At 40.4% G+C, this 23,515-nt stretch overlaps 1 protein-coding gene across 4 annotated transcripts in view; it reads left to right on the top strand.

Moving 5' to 3' along the window:
- Positions 1-23,515, top strand: part of il1rapl1b (interleukin 1 receptor accessory protein-like 1b) — a 1,390,568-nt gene that overhangs the window by 1,356,827 nt on the left and 10,226 nt on the right. For 3 of the 4 annotated variants that reach the window (XM_043700749.1, XM_043700748.1, XM_043700750.1), the window contains 3 exons: positions 15,172-15,315; positions 19,693-19,863; positions 21,330-21,398. In XM_043700749.1, the coding sequence (XP_043556684.1) occupies positions 15,172-15,315; positions 19,693-19,863; positions 21,330-21,398 (384 nt within the window). The remainder of the gene's footprint in view (positions 1-15,171; positions 15,316-19,692; positions 19,864-21,329; positions 21,399-23,515) is intronic. The other variant, XM_043700751.1, reaches the window with a different exon arrangement.

Below are 23,515 nucleotides of genomic sequence, written 5' to 3'. Positions count from 1 at the left end.
TCGACAATTGTAAAAATGTTTATAGAAACACTTAAATTGGTATTCATTTCCAACTTGCTGCTAACAATATTGTCATACAAACATTTGAACTCATTTTTATCAAATCCTTCTGTTATTTCAAAAGCAATGGGTTAATATTAATTTGTTATACATCACCTACAGTAACTTCCCACTTTCACTCACGCTTTATGTTAACAGTTGTAAAGATAAGGTCAGGACAGCACATGTAAATTGCATCATATATTGTTGATGATTAGCTTCCCTACAATGTGGAAACAGACCCTTCAGCCCAACTAGTCCACACCGACCCTCCGAAGAGTAACCCACCCAGACCCACTCCCCCTAACTATGCACCTAACTCTCCAGGCAATTTAGCATGACTAATTCACCTAACCTGCACAACTTTGTACTGTGGGAGGAAACCGGAACACCCGGAGGAAACCCACGCAGACACAAGGAGAATGTGCAAACTCCACACAGACAGGCTGGAATCGAACCCGGGTCCCTGGCGCTGTGAGGCAGCAGTGCTAACCACTCAGCCACCATGCCGTATTTGTGGTAATTTATCACTTGTATTTTTATGGCTTAAGTTGCCATACTCTGACATCTATATTAATAACAGAAATCATATGTAAAGCAAAATTTAAAAATTAAGACAAAGCCCAACTTTGAGGGAAAGACAGGACCCATATTCTCCACCGTTGCAGAAAGCCGACATGAAAGCCACTGAATCCGGAGACATGGAATCCTGGGCCGGACCATTATGCCCACGTCCTGCTGAAGTCACCACCAACCCAGGTTGTTAGAATCTCGGGCCAGACCCACCCACCCCGCCAAAGATGCTGACACAGAGCACTACTTCATGGGGCCCACCAGAACGTGGCCACAATGGCAATGAGGAATGGACCATACTGCCTTCACCACAACAGCAGCCTCTGAAACATCCTTCCACCACCAGCCAGCCAGCTCTGAAGCCGTCACCTCACCACTGACACCGGAACATGGGCCCATAAAGATGACACTGCTCAAGCTGCCTCTCAAGCCACTGCGGCCAATAGTCTCCCTGTGGATGAAGCTCTTCACCAGTCGTTTGTCAGAAGGTAAGTAGAAACAAAATCTTCAAGAAAAATAAAGTCAGGAGGAAATAAAGGAAAGCAGAGAGAGCAGAAGAGCCCCAGGTTACTACTAAAAACCACTGCCTGTTTGATCATAATTGGTAATTTGCTCCACCTCCAACATCTCCAAGCAAGTTCTGCTCCTGGTAATTGCAGTTTTTGAAGCCATAAATCTTAACTTTGAAGTTATCAGTATTCTCAAAGAATTTTTTATTTTTAAAATCCTGGTTGATGAGTTCTTCTTGGGTAAGTCTTGTAATTTTGCACAGTTAGGAAAGTGGTTTACACTGTGGATGAACATTACCAACAATTTCAATGCAGAATCTATTTGCCTCCGTTGTAAACTAAATATTGTCTTGCTACTTGTGGAGATTTCACTGACATAATCAGCTGCATGTAATTTGCTTGGAATTGTAAGGTACGTGTCCTACTGTTTCTAACTTGAGGACCATCTGCAACCTGTAAGCGCTGTAATATTATCAATTAGCGGCAGGTCTTTTTGTAAATAATTAGTTTTAAACAATAATCATTAGGTTCTTAATGTAAGTCTTCCAAGTCATTCATCAGAGCTCAGTACTCCCATCGCTTTAGAAGATTCTTCCAAGAAAGATATAGTTGATGCTGAATTTTGCCTTCTTACTTATAAGTTGATCCAATGAAGCTGTTGTTAAAACAAGTTGAATATGGAAGATGGTTTATTTTTCAGTGGTTAATTGGATCAAACTGAGTATGTTTCAGGATTTCAAATCCATTAACTTGTAAGGCTTTGAGTTTGTTAAAAAGAAAATAGCATGTGGGGTACAATTTTTGGATGCTAATGGGAATTTGTTTCTTTGAGAAAGTTTTTAATGAGCAAACAAAGTAAACAGTGTTGTGCATTTATTTCAATCAGCAATGTTCTTTGGCTTAAGAAGACTGCCTGTGGCTTGGAAAGCCCTTTTGTTTTCACTTTACAGAATTCTTGGTTGAAGCTAGATAGATGTGCATAACAGTTTCTCCTGAAGGAATGTGATAGTTAGGAATTGTTAATAAATAGGTTACCTCATTGTAAGGAGCTTAGTTTGAAATTTCCAGACCAGGCATGATTGATTAAAACAATTAAGGGGTTATTTGAAGCTGAGAATGCTTAAGTTCAGTTGTATGAAAGCTCAAAGAAGAGGCTATCAGTTGGTGCACCAATTAGGTTAAGTGCAACAGATATAATAGGAAATGGAACTCTCTTTGGTGAAAGTTCTATAAAGACGTGCAGTTGAAATTAATAGAATTCTATTTCACTCTATTTTGGAATCTTGAAATTTGTGTCAACTGTAAATACTTTGGTTATTTCTATTCCTTCGTCATTTTTTGTGTAGTAAACATATGGCTTTTAAAAATTTAAACCAAATGCGCAGCATTGCTTGTTTGTGTTTCAGTGAAAGATCACCTCATAAAGTCCAAAACAAATATCTGAGCCAGCAAGCCAAGTTGCAGCCTGAAATCAAAATACTATGGCCACAAATTGTTTACCTTTGGTAAAGAAGAAAACCAAGTCCACATGGTTACTTCACTCATCCACTGATCACAAGGCTTACTTTCAGAAAACTGCTAATGTGATCCCAATGTTCAAGAAAAGAAGGAGATAGAAGGCAGAAATCAATAGGCTAATCAAGGTGTCATCTGTTGTTGGGAAAATACTAGAGTCCATTCTTAGGGAAAGAATAGCTGCCCATTCAGAAAATATATTTAGAATTTAATGGAATCAAACAGAGTCAACATGGTTTTGTGAATGACAATCGTGTTTGACAAATTTGCCAGAGAATATATTTATTTTGAGGATAAAACACAAAGTTGGCAGAGAGGAAGTGATAGTTAGTTTTATTCATTCACAAGATATGGGCATTTCTGCCTGGGCTAGTGTTTATTGCCCATCCTTTAATGCCCTGTGGACAGTTAAGAACCAACCTCATTGCTGTGGGTCTGGAGTCACATGTAGGCCAGGACACATTAGGGATGGCAGATTTCCTTCCTTCACCCAGCAAGTGTGAGCTTGTGGCATTCTCGACCACAGAAAGCAGTTGAGGCCAAACATTGAACATTTATTAGATATAGTTCTCAAGGCTAATGGGATAATGATCTACTCTTGCACCTATTTTCTATGTAAAGGATACTAGGGAACTGGATGGGTTTTTACAATAATTGATAATGGTTATATGGTTTCCATTTGGTCAGCTCCTTATTCCAGGTTTTTTTAAAAATTGAATTAAAAACTGCCATGTGGGATTCAAACTCATGTCACCAGTATATTGGCTTGGGATTCTGGATTGCTAGTCCAGGGATATTGCGATTTCTCCACCACCTTCCCTAATGTAGTGCATTTGGATTTCAGGAAGACATTCAATTAGTTGCCACCTGCAAGGTACTTGCAAAAGAAAGGAACTCACTATATGGCCATAGTCTATCATCATAGATTGATGATAGATTCATTAACACAAGAAGACAGAGGGTCTTAATAGGCCTTTTTTTTAAGTTGCAAAGACATAACTAGTGACGCTTTTATTCATAAGAGTTTAGAAGAATCTCATAAGAGTTTGGAAGAACCACAGAAGCTGTAGTTATAAAACTTGATGAATGGAGAAAATGGTTTCCAAGTCTAATGATTAACTTGTAAGGCTTTCTGAACCAGAATTTGCGAAAGAAAAACAGCAAGTTATAATTGTTGAAGGCTAATGGGAATTTATTTATATTGAGAGAGTTTTTACAATAAAGTAAACAATGTAGTGCATTTGTTTCCATCAGGGATGTTTTTTAACTTTGTGAAACTGCCCATAGCTTGAAAAGCCCTTTTATTTTCAGTTTATAGAATTCTTGGTTGAAGCTAAATGTTATAACAGTTTCTCCTGAAGGAATGAGATGGTTAGGAATTGTTAATAAATAGGTTACCTCAGTGTAAGGAGTTTAGTTTGTAATTTCTAGACCAGAAATATAGAAGAGGGCTTGAAAGAATTGATACTGAGAAGATATTTCCACATTAGTGGCAGAATCCCAAACTAGGAGAAACAGTTACAGAATAAGGGGGCACTCATTTAAAACTGAGATGCAAAGAAATTTCTCCTCTCAAAGTGTAGTACATGTCTGGAAATCTCCAGCCCAGAGACCATGAAGTATTTAAAGAGGAGGCAAATTTGTGATATATTAAGGAGTTGAGGGCTATATGAAGGTGGCACAAAAGAGGACTTGAAGCTGGGACAGATCAACTGCGATCTTGTTGAGTCGTGGGACGGGCTTAAGACACTGAATGGCCTACTCCTGCTCTTAATTTTTATGTTTGAATGTTCTACAATTTCCACTCTCACTTCGTTTGTATCCTGGATGCACCTCATCTGGTCTGGTGATTTATTAACGATAACTATCCAACTCACCTCCTCATCAATTTGAAATCCCTCTAGTGACTGAGTTTCCTCTTCTGTCACCATAGCCTGGCAGTTTCTGCATCATATTTATTTAGCTCTTGCCTCTAAGTATAAATTTCCTTCTGATCCCTAATCAGTCCTGCTTTTCCTTTTAAAAACTGAAAGAACTGCAGATGCTGTAAATCAGAAACAAAAGCAGAAGTTGCTGGAGAAGCTCAGCAGGTCTGGCAGCATCTGTGAAGAGAAACCAGAATTAACATTTCGGGTCCGATGACCCTTCCTCGGAACTCCATGATGCTGCCATATCTGCTGAGCTTTTCCAGCAAATTCTGTTTTTGTTTCTACTTTTCCTTTTCACAAATAATGTGCTTTTTGAATTTTGTGGTTTTCCTGTAATAGTGCTTTATTGCATGAGGTGGATTTCTTTCTTAAATCCTACCCTGCAAGTTGCCTTTGTTCTCATAGCAATCTCCCCACCACCCAAACATCTGCTCATAGAGAAATACAATCTGTAAACCAAAACCTGGCATACTTGAAGAAAAAAGGAATACAGTTTGCCCTGTCATGTTTACCAATTTGTCCAGGAGCAAAATGGAGTTTTTCTCTTTTGACCTATTTCCCTTCAAAATTTAGGTACAGTCAGTTCTTTTATAATGCGATGGTCACGTAATAGAAACCTCACACTTTAGAAACAGCGTTTAAAGCGTAGGCAATGTAATCACATTACAGTCGACACACACTTTAAAAGTTTGCACCATGGAAGCAGTGTCCCCGATTCGTCAATCACGTTACGGTGAATTCACGTTGACAAAACACATGTTTTAACAGAAAGACCTGTACTTCAGATATGAACATTATTATGTTTCATCATAATTATGTCAGCTGGATGACTCATTAGCTGCAAGTCATGTGTTAAAGGATCATTCCTGCAGGTACATTGTAGTCGAGCTGCTTTTTCCATTTTTGGTCACAAAATTATGTTTTCAGTGTACACCACTAAATGAATGTCCTTAGTTGTTGAAAAGATTCATTAGCAAACAGGCCTTGTCTTCTTTTCCCATGGGAGCGCTGACAGCAAGCCCGAAATAAACAGAGCTGTCATATTAGAGCTGATGGGCAAGTCTCTGCTCTGTGATGCTGAAAAAATGGAATTCTCAGCACATTGCCTGGATGCAACATGTTAAAAGAGTTGTAGTATGTTAATTTATATTATCTTCCCTATCACTAATAAAGTTGGTATGATGCTTGTAAGATCTTTTCTTGCAAGAAAGACTAATGATTGAATCTTAGGTTTTAGATTAGATTCTCTATAGTGTGGAAACAGGCCCTTTGGCCCAACTAGTCCACACCGACCCTCCAAAGAGTAATCCACCCAGTCCCATTCCCTCTGACTAATGCACCTAACTCTATGGGCAATTTAGCATGACCAATTCACCTGACCTGCACATCTTTGGACGGTGGGAGGAAACCGGAGCACCCAGAGGAAACTCACGCGGACATGGGGAGAATGTGCAAACTCCACACAGACAGTCGCCCAAGGCTGGAATTGAATCCGGGTCCCTGGCGTTGTGAGACAGCAGTGCTAACCACTGAGCCATCGTGCCACCCCAAGTGGCTGTGTCCAAGTTGCATCAAGATTTTTGGAGGGATTCCATCTACGAGGCCTGGTGAATTTTCTTGCTATATTTTATAGATGAGCCTCACTAATTACCTTCTCAACCACTATGAAACCTGTTATGTCCGATTCCACCTCCATCTTATCAAGTGCCATTCTCCGAATAAATCGCTAGTTGGCTAAAACACAGGTACCATTGTGCCCGTGCCATCTTTGAAAGGCTGCCATGAACCTGGACAAGTGTTGGCAATCCAATATTTCCCCTGCCCAGCAACATCATGGCACAGCAACCATGAAGCCTTACTCCCCACATCACGTGGCTGGCATGGCTAACTCTCACCCACACATACAGCCTTATTCTTTCACACTACTCTCACTCTGTTTAAACACCACGCCACACACTCCATCATTGTACTCTAAAATATTTGATTGAAAGGCTAAGGTATGGACCCAATTGTGAAGATGAATCTTTCAGCAATTAGTTGATGATATACCAGTGACTTAGGGCCTCAATCGTCAACCCAGGTGCCACATCGGAAAATTATGAACCAAAATTATAATTGAATTACACACGTACAAACAATTCCCCCATTCTGAAGGATTACGTTCACCTGAAGCATTTGTTACACTTTTGCTGTTTGCAACAAAGTACTCAAATGAAAACAATAAACCAGTGTGTAAATATTTTCAATTTTCTTTTTCAAAGTGTACATGTATTTATGGCTTTGGAGTACATCCTGAAGTATTTCTATTACATGTTATTAGAAACACTTTAGGGCTGAGTTTTCTTATGTTTTGGGGGAGTTTCGCGAAGGCTCCCCTCAGTGAGCCCTGGTGATTTTCCTAATGCAACTCTCCGCTGCTCACCTTATTATTTATGCACCCTTCCTCCATGCGGCGAGTCTCCCACAGTCTTGCTCTCTGCAGAGGCAGGACTGATCACTGGTGCTGACACCTTCTGACATTCAAGCTGTTTCTGCATATGTTTAAACACCAGCCACACACCATTTCAAACACTGCAAGCCAGGAACTGCCCTTAGTGTGGTGTTGAAAATGTGTTGCTGGAAAAGCGCAGCAGGTCAGGCAGGATCCAAGGAGCAGGAGAATTGACGTTTCAGGCATGAGCCCTTCTTCAAGAATGAAGAAGGGCTCATGCCCGAAACGTCGATTCTCCTGCTCCTTAGATGCTGCCTGACCTGCTGCACTTTTCCAGCAACACATTTTCAGCTCAGATCTCCAGCATCTGCAGTCCTCACTTTCTCCCCTTAGTGTGGTGTTGCACATGTGGAAAAGCCATGTCTGAGAGAGACATTTTTGAACCTGTGAGGTGGATGGGGCAGTGTGAAGGAAGACCACTCCTTTTCCCCAGGACTGTCAGAGCAGACTATCACGGCACCAGACCTTGCCACTCTGGTCTGGAGACACCACCAGAGACAATGCGGTGTCAACAGTCCGAGGGAACACGCAGTGATTTCTTGAGAAGCTTAATGACTTTCTGCACTCCATTGAGACCTTCTTCTCTCTATCTCTCACTCACTCTAACCCAGCCCACCAAGGCTCACTATGACCAGTCTCAAAATTGCGTGAATCATTTCCCACTCAAAGGGTCCCAATCCCCCCTCCATAAAAAAGCGAATTCCTTCTGTCCCTCTGCAATCTTACTCATTCAGGACACCTCACCACCTTTCCTCCACTTCCATCAGCACTAACTGCAATACCAGCTACTTCCATTTCACTCCATCTGCTGAGAAAATGACCCACAATAGGGCTGAAAGGCAGGTGGCAGAGAGATTGGCATTCATCTTCTTACCCCCGACAAGGAGAAGTTCCTAGATTTAGCAGGAGAGGATTGTGAGCCCTCATGTAGGGATGCCAAGACCTCCACATTCCCAGCAACCAAGTAAGCTTCATTGTGTTGTGCATGTCTGCTTCCCTATTTCCACTGCTGTCTGTGCATTTTTAACATGCTCAAATTTCTGCCCCTGGGCTGTGCAGTCCCCTCTTGTGTTCTGCAGGCTCCAATAACATCCGTACAGTCTCTACCTTCATGTCAGCAGCCCCTACGTTCAACATCTCTTCCTCCATCTCCAAGAAGAAAACCACAGATGCCTCAGAGCATGCACCAAGAAGAGTGTTTCCTGCACCCTCCACCATCTCAGATACTTCATCTCGATTAGACTCGGGAGCACCTTCTGGTGAGCAAATCACTGGCATGTCATTCCAGCTGGCCAAGGAAGAACCTCTCCAGGGCACCAACAAATGCACAAATAGACATAGGAGCAGCAAGCAAGTTTGTCAAAGACATTCGGCTGACTTGTCGAAGGTTGAAGGAGTTATTAGTACCAACCTGGCTCCAGGAGAAATTGAGGAATGTAGATGCTGGAGATCAGAGTCAGGAAAATGGTGCTGGAAAAGCACAGCAGGTCAGGCAGCATCCAAGGAGCAGGAGAATCGATGTTCTGGGCATAAGCCCTTCCTAATGAAGGGCTCCATTCTGGCTCCAGCTCATATACCTTTGAATGTTTCCATGGAAGGCCAGGTCCATCAGAACAGTGGCTGTTGGAGATGCACACAGAACTGCAGTGTACCATTTTAGCCATTGGTGTTTGGCATCTGCAGCAAGGCATCATGGGAATGAGGGCACTTGGGCCTTACTGTAGGTGATCCTTTTTCTCAAGGAGACAGTGAGAGAGAAGGAGTGACACATGCACAGCTTCCCTCCACACTCCCCTGTCAGGACACTTTAGAGTTTCCAGAATGTTTTTCCTGCCTGCCACACCTGAGCCCTCAGGATGTTAATGATGAGAAGGAAGGTCCTCACCTTTCTCCTTGGAAGACTGTTGCCGTTCTCCCAGTTCTTCAACATTGATCATATCCCTCTTTTGTCTGCTCCAAAGTACAGCATGCAAGAGTGCATAGCACACAGCACACCCTATCCAGAGTGTTCTGCACCAATAACCTTATCCCTACCACCCAACCGATCCAGGGATCGGAATCTTAACTTCAGGAGGCCTATCGTCTGCTCCATCGTGGTCCTAGCTGAAGATTGGGCTGTGCTATGTCTCCCCCAGCCTCAGGCAAGGTTAGAGCTGCAGTCGTCAGGCAGACCGTATCCCCTGGCTCCCAGCCCTTGGAATGAAGCAGGTACATGGGAGTTCTCAAGGATGTTGGCATTCCATGTTACCTGGTGCCGTCTTCTTTGCTGTAGCCCAGGCTCCAGCAGAAAACAAGATGAAGTGGTATAAGCTTGCACAAATTGCATGGGTAAACAGCCTTGAAACATCTGTGGGTTGATAATTGAAAGACCCTACAGTGGATCTTTGACAGCAACCACTAAATGCTGCTATCACCTTGGCCATCGGAATATGATGACCACCCACCACTTCAGAACACCAAGCCCATTCCAGTAAGTGATGATGCAGTTATGTTACAGAGTCGGGCACATCCTCAGTTTGAAATGGCAGTGAGGTCTGGAAGTTGTTGCCACGCTGAATCTCCTTGGCAAGCTGAAGGAACTGCTGCAGCCATTTCTTCATGTGGAGGCTGGTCAGCAGCTGCTGGTCCTGGACTCACCGATACACTTGGGCCTCTACAATTCCTGTGGAACTTTACTGAACTCTGGCCACAATTACATTAACATCTGCAGTGGCTGGATTCAATGTGGATGGTTCCTGTGTGGGGAATATCGAGAAACAAAACAGCTCCTTTGTTATGTGACCAGTGCCACTTGCAGCAGACACAAATCAGGCTTCAGAACAGTCCTCAATACAGTACTTACAGTTACCTCGAACAGGGAGGGCCATTGACTGTCTCTCTGAGGACCTTTAACATGTTAGCCTTTATCCATCACTAAGGACATGCAGGTCCTGGGCCTCCTCCATCGCCAAACGCTAATCACCCGATGCCTGGAGGAAGAACACCTTGTCTTCTGCCTTGGGACCCAGCAACCAAACAGGATTAATCTGGATTTCACCAGTTTCCTCATTTGCCCTCCCCCCACCTCATCCCAGTCCCAAGCCTCCAACTCGAGGCCGCCCTTTTGACCTGTCCATCATCTTTCCCATCTATCCACTCCGCCCTCCTTGTCTGATCTATCACCTTCTCCCCCACCTCCATCTACCCATTGCTTTCCCAGCTACCTTCTTCCCAGCCCCACCCCCCTCCCATTTATCTCTCTGGGGCTGAGAGATAAGCGTTTATGCCCAAAACATCGATTCTCCTGCTCCTCAGATGCTATCTGAACTGCTGTGCTTTTCCAGCACTACACTTTCAACTCCGCCTTTATTCAGATATATGCAGCACAAACCATGTTGTACCAATACAGTAGAAAATTTAAGTTTGATTGAATTACTGAAATCTTGACCCCTCACATTAGCCAAAGAAAGCAGCGTTACATGTAAGTATGTGAATGGTGACCTTGACTGACTGGTGGCATCCCCTGACTGGACTAAGGGCTATAGCATCCACCAAAAGTGCTAGCAGTTCAGAAGCATTTTTTTAAAAATTTGGTTTGTTTGATTTATTACTGTCACTTGTATTGAGGTACAGTGAAAAGTGTTGTGTGACTCAGATAGATCATACTATGCAAGTGTATCAGGGTAACAGAACACAGTGCAGGATCTGACAACATCACTCAAAAGAAGAATCTTCCAGACTCGAAATGATAAATCTGTTTCCCTCTCTATGGATGCTGCCAGACCTGCTGAGTTTTTCGAGCATTCTTTGTGCTTGCTTCAGTTTTCCAGGCTGCTACCATTATATTCTCAGACATGGCCATTTGGTGGGAGTTCATGCAGTGTGCTTGCCACATAAACTGCAGGCACATGCTGTAGGTGTGACATTGTCATACACCAACACATTCACTGACTGGGCTGGTCAATTCTGGGAAACATGACAAACTGCCTGACTTTCAGTCTATGCTGAAAAGGCAAGACAGGATGTTAGTATTGTGAGCCTGTTAGTTCTGAATGACATAGCAGTGCAGTAAAAGGCCTGGCAATAGAGAGATGCTGTGAGGATCCAGCTAAGTGCAGAGTGACTGAATCGTGACAAAGTAATCTAAGAGCACAGACATGCATCTTATCCCAATACGTAACATAGATACTTGATATCATGTGCCAACTACTCTGGCATCAGCACTGCAGTGTAAGGTGTTGATAAATCCCACAGTACATAATCAAATGTTGACCTGTTTATAACCTAGTGTGAAATGTGCCATAATGATGCGATGTAACTGATGCTCTGCAGATGTGCACCTCTGTAGAGAAAGTAAGTACAGGCAGTCGCTGACCATGAAGTGTGCACTGAGATGTTAGGAACTGCTGGCCAGTGAGCTATAGCCATGCAGTAAACTCTGACCTTTATAACAGACATTGACACTGTCTAGTTTCTCACTAGTACCTGGGAGAATAGCAACCTGCAGATAAATGAAGTGAGATTAGGTAAGAATTAGATGTTTAATGAATCAGTTCTGAAGAAGGGTCACTGGACCCAAAACGTTAAATCAGATATCTGTCCACAGATACTGCCAGACCTGCTAAGCTTTTCCAGCATTATTTGTTTTTGTTTGATTTCCAAAATTCGTCATTCTTTTATTTTATTTTATTTTTGTCTTGCTGCTGTAACTCTCATTTTCTTATTCTCACTGTATTCTCCCAACCTTCCCACTGTTGCCCAGTCAGACACTGGAAATTTCACATTCAGCTGGATAATCAAAGAACAAAAACAGAAATTTATCATAATCCCATAGGGTTGCTCTCTCACTGGAGAGACATAACTGGTCTTGAGTTTAATCTGAGAGTCACCACACCTTAGGCAAAGGGAGAGGTTGAGAAGGTGCCGCCTTTATGGTAACCTCAGATGGTATGAAAATTAGGACTGTGCTATAGGCACCTCTCTGCATCACAAACCAATCTTCGAGCCAACTGACCTAACCAACAGCATAATCAGAGTATATTTCAACTACAAATACCATGAGTGAAGGTAAAGTGTTTAACTTTCCAAGGGATGAATGATTTAGATAATCGTATGTGGGCAGAGGAGTGCAAATATGTTACTCATTAATAATTGAGTAAATATTTGGAATAACAAATATGATGTAAATGAACATTGTTAGTTTATATTTGTATATAATGATTGTACTAAAATTATAAAATCTGTTCAATAACACAATAATATTGTTTATCCTATACTGTATTAATATTGTTGTTTCCTAATACAAGTTATCATGGAATCCCTACAGTGTGGATTCAGGCCATTTAGACCAACAAGTCCACATCGACCCTCCAAAGAGTAACTCACCCAGACCCATTCCCCTACCTTATTATTCTACATTTTACCCCCGACTGATGCACCAACCTACACATCCCTAAACTCCATGGGCAACTTAGCATGGCCAATTCATCTAACCTGCACATCTTTGGATTGTGGGAGGAAACCGGAGCACCCGGAGGAAACCCACGCGGACACGGGGAGATCGTGCAACCTCCACACAGACAGTCGCTCAAGGCCGGAATTGAACCCGGGTCTCATGCTGTGAGGCAGCAGTGCTAACCACCATGCCACCCTTATAAAGGCTTAATTTTAATGTCTTGTTTACAAATATTTTAATTTGTTTCACTATTTACCTTGCTTTAGTTGAAAGTTATAAATCTGTAAAATCTGACAGTTAGTGATCTTGGAGATTCAGTACAGAATACTACATGCTTAATGGTGCGTTCAAATTGCCTTTTGAAGGTGGTTTAATTGAGAATGAAAGTGCATTAGGTTCAGCGAGAGTTTAATTGAGACATTCTGCAAGGATGTTAGGCTCAGATTGGAATGAGTTCATTTGAATGTCAATCTATCTATGTGTGAAACCAGACTAGACCAGCTGATGGCATATTGCTGCCAAGATAGTGATGTTGGATTAACATAAAATGTTCTGTGCAATGTAATCGAGTCAAAAGTGTAAATTCATGTCAGCAGTTCTCCTCACTCTGAGTTTCTCATTGCTGCTGAAGTCAGCATTTGGAGGATTGGTCTTTCTCAGCAGGATTGAGGAAAGATTGAAGGAAGAGTTACCCTATTATATTTTCTTTATAAACCAGCATAAACAGAAGTTTGGGAACAGATCTGAAATGTATTCTTGTTCAGGCATTTTAAAAACATTTTCTTTGTTAAAATGGAAACAATGAAAACAGTGCAAACCATACTACATCAATATTAAACTCAATATTTGAAAGTATGCCTGACTGAGTAGTACAAAAATATGACAAGTTCCTTATGCTGCAGAAGGACATAAAGGAACAAGAAAAGGCAATATAAACCAAGTCAGCTTAAGGGTAATATACTTGCCTCCAATGCAGAATGTTGGGGTTCAAGTCATATTTGAGAGATTTGGAAATAAAAATCTTAACTGACATTTCAGATCACTGTTGAATGTGTGCTGAACTATGTATTGATCAGATAACTCATTAAACCCAGACAATCTGCCCTTTCAGGTGAATGTAAACAATTCCTTCGTACTTTTTGCAGAATAACTGGGAGTTCTCCACAATGTGCTCACAAATATTTATTTCTCAACCAACATTTAAAACATTGATTTTTGTGAGACTTTTCTGTGTACAAATAGGAAGCTGTACTTCAAATGTACTTGATGACATCTGATGTGCTTTTGAATATCCTGAAGTTGAGAAAGCTGTGAAAACAGTGCCATTTTAAGTTTTTATATTTCATCAGGTAAATGGGAATTGCTGTCCCTCATCCATAACGAGTTTTGTTCGAGGGGCCAAAAAGCAAGATGTTCCTCTGACCTCTGAACTCTTGATAGTGCAGGGTACTGAGGAAGTGAAAACATATTTGAAATTCATTGGCATTATGCTACAGTTTGCACACCAAAAAGTTTATAGATAACATCATAAAGATATATTCAACTGTTCTCTAAAGTTGTAACTTATTCTATCCATGGTGAAGCCAGAGAAATCTACTGTAATTAAATTAATATAATTATTTGTGCCACTATTGCTAAGAGTGTGCCTGAAATGGATAACGTCCAATGCTCATGTTTCTGTGTGAAGAGCTCAATGGCATTCTACATTTTCCCATCAAAAACTTATCCCTTTAGATGGCTAGAGTGGTATTTTCTACAGTGGATATTACAATACCTATGTAATTCTAGTGATCAGTGAGGAAATGTTATAGAAATATGCTTCTGAAAGAGGGCTTTTAGCAGCTGTATAACCTGTAACATCAATTCAACATCAATTCAACATTACTCTTGAAGGTGACTTCTGCAAAGTACTGCTTTCCTTCATGCAGCCGAAGTTCTCTCCAGTCCATTTGCTGAGTGCACCTGGATTGTCAGCAGATGCATCCACCATTTTCTGCTGGATTTGATACTTTCTCCTCATCCAACATAGCACATGCCATTTTAACCCACTCCTCATCATCCATACAGCCTCCTGGGAGAAGATAGAAAATGATTTTGTTTTAAAAAGGCATGAGGCCAGTTGAGGGGAGAGGTGAGTATGGAGGGAATCTTTCCAATTCCCAAAATTGATCAAACAGATTACAGTAGCTGGGAGGCACAGCTCCCATTGCCCTTTGTAAATAAGGCAGACCTTGCAAAAGGCAGAAAGGTGGAGACTCAGAAAAGGAATTGCAAAGGACTAAGTCCAGGGAATCCAGAGAATGACTGTAAATAGTGGGGTTAAAAAAATGGATGGTGATGCACAAGAAATCAGATTCAAAGGACTTGAGAGTTTGGCATAAATTTTAAGAGTACAAAATGTGGGGAAAGTGTTAAGTCTATCATGCAACTTTGCTGTTTTGTGTCCAATATCCTAAAAAAAAACAGGAATGTACCTTTGAGAATTTAACTCAATGCTAAATGCGGAAATTGGTTCGATAAAATTTCCATGGGAATAGTCCAAATTTCACTTAAATCTTAAAGCAGAAAAATACAGTTGATAACCACATGTAAGAAGATATGCATGTCCAATACATAATGTATTTGCAAATAATACCTAGTTTCTGTATTTCACCCTGCTGACTTTGTTTTTTTTCATCCCAGAACTGATGTACACTGTGGAACTTGCGGGTGGATTGGGGGCCATCCTTCTGCTGCTGGTCTGTCTGGTGATTGTGTACAAATGCTATAAGATAGATATTATGCTATTTTATCGCAATCATTTTGGAGCAGATGAACTAGATGGAGGTAAGGAGTATTCGTGAGATCAATATCACTGAAATGTTAGGATTCTTATGACAGCATATCTGGACACAAACGCAATAGAATTAATGGTCCTTTTTGAAAAAGTATTTCTGAGTGTTTTTATGTGGTATTGTAATAGATGCATAAGATGTATAAATGTGTTATTGATTTCTTATTTATAATATGAAGGTACCTGAACATATAAATGTTGGGCACTTTGATGGAAGATTTGGGTAAATGCAGTGAAGATCTTATCAACTTTACAAAACATTCTGTGTATGTATAAAATTAAGGATGTAGGGTATAAGTTGAATAAGGAGTTGAAATTGGCCTGTCACAAAGGTATTACTACAGTTGTTATGAGGGATTTCAACATGCAGGTAGACTGGGAGAATCAGGATGGTACTGGACGCCAAGAAAGGGAGTTTGTGGAGTACCTCTGAGATGGATTCTTAGAACAGCTTGTACTGGAGCCTGCCAGGGAGAAGGCCATTCTTGATCTGGTGTTGTGCAATGAACCGGATTTAATCGGGGACCTCAAAATAAAGGAGCCATTAGGAGATAGTGATCATAATGTGATAAGTTTTAATCTGCAATTTGAGAAGAAGAAGGGAGAATCATAAGTGTCAGTATTGCAGTTGAACAAAGGGAACTATGGAGCTATGAGGAAGGAGCTGGCCAAAGTTTAATGGTGCAATACCCTAGCAGGGATGGCAGTGGAACAGCAATGGCAGGTATTTCTGGATATAATGCAGAAGGTGCAGGATCAGTTCATTCCAAAGAGGAAGAAAGATCCTGAGGGGAAGCAGGGGCGGCCATGGCTGATGAGGGAATTTAAGACTGTATAAAGATGAAAGAGAAGTATAACATAGCAAAGATGAGCAGGAAGTCGGAGAACGGGGAAACTTTTACAAAGCAACAGTGGATAACTAAAAAGGCAATTCTTGGAGAAAAAAATGAGGTATAAAGGCAAGCTGGCCAAAATTACAAAGGAGGATAGTAAAAACTTTTTTAGGTATGTGAAAAGAAAAATAAAATGGTTAAGACTAAAATTGGGCCCTTGAAGACAGAAACAGGTGAATTTATTATGGGAAATAAGGAAATGGCAGAAGAATTGAATAGGTACTTTGGATCTGTCTTCACTGGGGAAGACACAAGCAATCTCCCAGCTGTAATAGTGGCTGAAGGACCTCGGGTAATGGATGAACTGAAGGGAATTTATATTAGTCAGGAAATGGTTAGGTCTGAAGGCTGATAAGTCCCTAGGACCTGATGGTCTGCATCCCAGAATACTTAAGAAGGTGGCTCTAGAAATTGTGGACATATTGGTAATCATTTTCCAATGTTCTATAGATTCAGGATCAGTTCTTGCAGATTGGAGGCTGGCTAATGTTGTCCCACTTTTCAAGAAAGGAAGGAGGGAGTAAACAGGGAATTATAGACCGATTAGCCTGACGTCAGTGGTGGGAAAGATGCTGGAGTCAATTATAAAAGATGAAATTACAACTCATTCGGATAGCAGTAACAGCATAGGTCAAAGTCAGCATGGATTTACAAAGGGGAAATCATGCTTGACTAATCTTCTGGATTTCTTTGAGGATTTTACTCTGAAGATGGACAAGGGAGAGCCGGTGGATATAATGTACCTGGACTTTCAGAAAGCCTTTGATAAAGTCACACATAGGAGATGAATGAGCAAAATTAGGGTACATGGTATTGAGGCAAAATACTGATTTGGATTGAAAATTGGCTGGCTGGCAAAAAGCAAAGAGTAGTGATAAATGGGTCCCTTTCAGAATGGCAGACGGTGACCAGTGGGGTACCACAAGATTCGGTGCTGGGACCACAGCTATTTACAATATACATTAATGATATAGATGAAGGTATTAAAAGTAATATTAGCAAATTTGCTGATGACATAAAGCTGGGTGACAGGGTAAAATACGAGGAGGATATTATGAGAATACAGGATAACTTGGACAAGCTAGGTGAGTGGACGGATGCATGGCAGATGCAGTTTAATGTGGATAAATGTGTGGTTATTCACTTTGGTAGCAAAAACAGGAAGGCAGATTACTATCTAAATGGAGTCAAGTTAGGTAAAGGGGCAGTACAACGAAGTATAGGTGTTCTTATACATGAGTCAATGAAAGCAAGCATGCAGGTACAGCAGGCAGTGAAGAAAGCTAATGGCATGCTGGCCTTCATAACAAGAGGAATTGAGTATAGGAGCAAAGAAGTCCTTCTGCAGCTGTAGAGGGCGCTGGTGAGACCACATCTGGAGTATTGTTTTGCAGTGCAGTTTTGGTCTTCAAATTTGAGGAAGAACATTCTGGCTATTGAGGGAGTGCAGCTTAAGTTCACGAAGTCAATTCCCGGAATGGCAAGACTACCATATGTTGAAAAATTGGAGCGACTGGGCATGTATACACTTGACTTTAGAGGGATGAGAGGCGATCTGATTGAGACGTATAAAAATATTAATGGATTGGACACTCCGGAGGCAAGAAGCATGTCTCTGCTGATGGGTGAGTCCAGAACCAAAGGACACAGTTTAAAAATAAGGGGTCGGCTATTTAGAACAGAGTTAAGAAGAAACTTCTTCACCCAGAGTGGTGTATATATGCAATGCTCTGCCCCAGAAGGCAGTGGAGGTCAAGTCTCTGGATTCTTTCAAGAAAGAGATGGATAGAGCTCTTAAAGATAGTGGATTCGAGGATTATGGGGATAAGGCAGGAACAGGATGCTGATTGTGGATGATCAGCCATGATCATAATGAATGGTGGTGCTGGCTCGAAGGGCCAAATGGCCTAATCATGCACCTATTGTCTATTGTCTGTTGTCTATCCCCAATGAATTTTAAGTTAAAATTGTTGTGTGAACAGCAAAATGAATGGTTACTGCTTTACTTTAGTATTTCTGTTGTCTTCATGTAAATACTACCAGGCATAACAAATCATTAAACATTGTAAGTGATTATCATCCTCAAGTATAATATTTCTTTTCCCACTAACACATTTTCTGTAACAGCAATTACTGAAATACTACCTAAGTTGTAATGTTGAACAGCAGCAAGGAGGAACATAATAAACTAAATGGTACAAAAACCATTCTTTTCCGAACATAAAGTTAATTGTGACTTGATGCATGAACTGATGCATGAAATGCTATCAAATAATTATTTGAAGCTCAGATGTATTTAAGATGTCAGTGTTTAGTCCTGCTTAAAGCCTGAAGTGCAGCTGCTTTTTTGAGGGGAAATTAGAACATGAGTTCATGTTGAGACACAGCATGCAATGAACCAACAGTGAATCACTTCACTAAATGAATGAGCAGCAGTTGTCTCTGCTGATTATTTGCTCTGCATTAGATGAATTCATTTGTTGCAAATGTCAATACCTTCTTCATTCGGCAGATCAGTTAAAATAAATTGATCAAGTTATTTTGATTTATCCCAAAAGAGCAACAGGATACAGTCTAGGTATTTGAGGTTTTGTATGTTTTATATAAAAATAATTGATTTAATAACAGTTGTAGCTCCTATTTCAAGTAAAAATTAGAACTATATGCTGTTTGATATATAATAATTCAGTCTTGGCAAAGTTTAGTGGAAGGCAGCTTTAAGAATAATGCATTTTAGCTATTTCAATTAGAATTGACATTTAAATGTAGAACAGGTGGCATCAACAAGATATTGCATTCATTTCGTTTTTCAGTTAGTTGATTATTTGGGAGTTCAATATAATTGTTTTTGGATTGAAGATATATTGGGGGTGAAATTTCACTTTGTGCAAAATGTCATGTAGGTGATAGCAAGTTGATAGCCTATTTTATATGTCACCTGATTTTTATTTCCATTGATTTGACTTATTGTCATCCAGTTTGCATAAATGTGTGACCCATTGAGGTGGGTTCTTGTGATGCAGTTATAATACCGCAACATCTGAGTAGGAAGTCAGCATTCAGTAACATCTCTAAATGGGTTGGTTTGAAAATATCTATAACTTACCCTGTGGTAGACTCCATAATATTTATTGTGTAGCCTCAAAGACAAAGACTAAAACATTAAGGGGAAAATATTGAACAATTAAAGGGATCCTAAGAATTTTTTTTTTGTGAAATGACTCATGATATGGATGTTCTGTTTCAAATATGTTAACATTTCTAACTCAAAGCATTGATTGTTTTCATTATTTCTTTCACAAAAAATGCTGATTTTGATGTCTGGCTTAGAACAGTTATTTTGAGGTTATTAGATTGACAGACTGATCAGCTGATTCTATTTAATGACATTTCTTGTTCATGAACCAAGAGCAGCACATTGACAATAGAAAACAATAGAGTTCATTCAGGTTAAAAAATATGTAACTTGTTTTTCAGAGAACAAAGATTATGATGCATACCTATCATACACCAAAGTCGACCCTGACCAGTGGAACCAAGAAACCACAGAGGAGGAACGTTTTGCTCTGGAGATCTTACCAGATGTGCTAGAGAAACATTATGGGTACAAGTTATTTATCCCTGATCGGGACTTGATTCCAACTGGAAGTAAGTACATCATTTCCTGCATTTTTTAAATGCTTTTTTATCTGGTTTCTCTTGTTTGAATTGACCACATTGTAACAACCACGTTACTTCTGGTGACCAAAAGGAGCAACTGTGTGAAGTACTAACTATGGCTCAGTCAGTTGTGCTCTCAATACCAGAGACTTGAGCAGGAATATAAGCTGGCAAGCTCAGCTGTGAGGCAAAGCTGCACTCTGAGGGGCTTTCTTGTAGATGGGATGCTAAACCAAAACATTGTCTGCCCTCTGAGCCAGGTTTAAAGTTCACATGGAAGAACAGGCGAGCTCTGCCTAATAGAAAGTGAGAACTGCAGATGCTGGAGATTAGAGTCAAGAGTGTGGTGCTGGAAAAGCACAGCAGGTCAGGCAGTATCTGAGGAAACAGGAGGATCGACGTTTCAGGCAAAAACCTTTCACCAGGAGCTCTGCCTAGTGTCCCAGCCAATAGCTTTCCCTAAACCAAAAGTTGAAAATTAACAATCAACTCATTATTCACAATGTTGTTTATGGACCTTTGTTGTGTACAAGCTGCTGCTATGCTTCTGGCTTCACAACAATGATTACTCTTCAAAAACTGCCTATAAAGTGCTTTGGCACACCCTAGGGCTGTGGAAACTGCAATATACATACAAATACTTGGAAGTACAATACACATTTAACTCAGTGAGTTACTAAAGTGACACTGCTTGTATAAAAATCAAAATGATTGTTATTTCATGTCACTTTGGAGTTAAAACTCATGTTTTGTGATATGAAGATGAAAGGACTTTCCACATTTATATATCTGTATATGAGACTTAAACTCCAAAAGTACTTTCTACTATATTCCTATGTGCTGTAAACCAACACAGTTAATTTTTACTATGGTACTGAATACCAACTCCATCTCATTCTGCCTGGTTGCAACTGATGATAATTCAATCTTTCTTTCAAAAGCAACATTCTGGAAATTTTAGCAGCTAAAGGGCTGTCTACAGTCCGGGTCACATGCTTTCAAATACATAACTCATAAACACAGGTCACAGCCAGAATTTCAGAATAACAGCTGTAGCTTGTCCTGGTCCTTGAATTCTATCAGCAATAAACTCTTTATGTACTTTGCTTCTACAGACACATGAAAATTGGACCAATGGACTAATTCAGAATATACGATTTTCGAATGCATCTTCGTGTCTTTAACTACCAAGGTCATTCTGTTATTGACCATGTGGCATTGCTTAAAATGTTTCAAATATTGCACTTTTGCTTGAGAGCTTTGCATATAGAGTCTTGTAACATTGTTGTCTTAGATACACTTCCAAAACACACTCAGAATTAATACACTAATCTATATGATACTGTAGGATGTTTCTATTTAATGTATGTTCATAAATGTATTATTTCACAGTAACTGTTGACATATGATGTATGTTCTAACATTTATACTACCATTCTCCCCTCCACTTATAGTATGGGCTGAATCGCAATCCCGTGCTACGCAACACTCTTCGTGCCCCACTATAATCGGATGGGAGAACAGTAAGTACAAAGTCAACCATAACTAAAATCAAACTTTCAAATCTATCAGAATCAGATTTTCAATTAACTCTGACATTTTTAATTCCTATTTGTTTAACTCTGCTGTAAGTTAGTGAAATAAATGGACCACTGTCAACTTTCAAGTAATCCCAAGAATGTCTTGGCAAGGTTATATTTTGGATCATTAATATGTTGATCAGACTTAAAATAGATTTGTTGCAGCCATGAGATAGTCCGACTGCACCAGTCACCAATAAGAAGCCATTATGTATTTGTTACATTAGTTGATTGAGATGAGAAAACAAATCACTAATCATTTCTTAAATTGCTCTTATATAAATTGCTTAAAAGTCAGGACATAGCTACATTCAAGGCAATTAGGCTTCAGATTCACTTCTCTGCTAGAAGATGAACCATAATCATGTACTTGTGCAATGCTATTTTCTATCATACCATTAAGTTGCCTCCAGTTAAGTCTGACCTGAGCTTCAACCCCACATTCTCTCTTACTAAGGCGCTTGCATTTATATCTGCAACAGCTCTCATTTCTGCTCTTCCCTCACTCTCGCTTTCACTGAATCTTTACCCATATATCTGTAATTTAGTGTTGAACTTCTTCAAAGTCAGTACAATGAGCGTCACCCAAATAATCCCCTATATCATCTGGATCTACAGCACCAATGATCTGCATTGCATTAAAGCACCCTCAATTACTACCACTGTCCATGTTGCTGAATGCACCAAGTACAAAGTTTGTCTACATATACACTATGCTTTTGTCACCTACACTATTGGACCTTCAAATGAAAGACTAGTCCCCATCTACTTTCTCATATGGCTATTTAATTGAATAAACATTCAGTGTGTTTGCCATGCAGGCAGCTGGCACATGCCATAGATTGATGTCGTATGTGCCATACAGCAAAGTGTCCCACTCCAGCCCTGATTCCTACTGTCAAGTATGACCAGCAGCCTGCCTGTATGTTTGCACAAAAGAACACATCAGTATAGCAATGCTGACAGCCGTTAAATTCTGGCTGAACTGCTGACCACTAACAGGCAAGGCAAAGTATGAAAACATAGTCGTTAGCGCCATGGATCTATAGAAGATTGTTTTTTCCAGTGAGGAGTTTGAGAGTCACTGAATCTGCTCCTTAAGGTTTCATAGCAATATCATCCTATAAGTTGTTGTCAGGCACTAACGGAATAGTGTTGAATTCTGGGGATTTTTCCTTGAACAACAAGAATGCTGGACAAGAAGCCTAGGTTTGGATAATTTCAAGATGAGCTGAATTTGGAAGTTGTCCTAATTGAGAATAAAGAATATTGTCATAAGAATAAACAATTTGGAGACTTCACATAGAACCACCAAGACTAAATTCACATTTCAAAGGGCTGACAGATAGTGAGGGTTTCTGAAGCTGCACTTTGGTCCAATGAGTAAAGATGGTAGGATTCTAGTGGAAGGAAATTTCAGAAAGACCTAGTTCAGCACTGAAAGCATAGGTTAAATAAAGATTTCCGCAAATGGAGGAAAATAATGCACCAGGATTTTGAGCAGAATTGCACGAGGGGCCAAAAGCTACAGGACGTAGGCATAAAAAGTATTAGTCAGAACAGGAAGGTTTAGCTGCGCAGTGTGAATGAGGCACAGTGCTGTAAGAATGTTTTGCACAAAGATTGGAATCTGAAAAACTAGAAAGCACGAGAACTAACAAAGATAGCGCAGTGATGAAGAGCAGAGAAGAATACAAGTATTAAAGATAGCCCAGGCAGAACAACAGAGAAACACAGCAATTGATTTAGGGACTGAAGAACAGATGCAAATAATTAAGAGGATAGAGGGCTCAAGTATAAAGAAACCTGAGGTGGCACAACTTTGAGCAACAAAGAAACTCGATGATTAGTAAAGATGATGCAGAAGTGGGATAGAGGAAAGCACAAGGGTTTGCATAGATAGACATATGGGCCCCAGCTATGCCTGTCTCTTTGTTGGCTACGTAGAGCAGTTGATCTTCCGTAATTACACCGGCACCACTCCCCACCTCTTCCTCCGCTACATTGATGACTGCATTGGCGCCACCTCGTGCTCCCGCGAGGAGGTTGAGCAATTCAAC

This window comes from Chiloscyllium plagiosum, chromosome 12 (genome assembly GCF_004010195.1).
Source record: "Chiloscyllium plagiosum isolate BGI_BamShark_2017 chromosome 12, ASM401019v2, whole genome shotgun sequence".
NCBI classification, from domain to species: Eukaryota; Metazoa; Chordata; class Chondrichthyes; order Orectolobiformes; family Hemiscylliidae; genus Chiloscyllium; species Chiloscyllium plagiosum.
The sequence above is the reverse complement of the archived record's forward strand: the minus strand, read 5'-3'. Positions and strand labels throughout refer to the sequence as shown.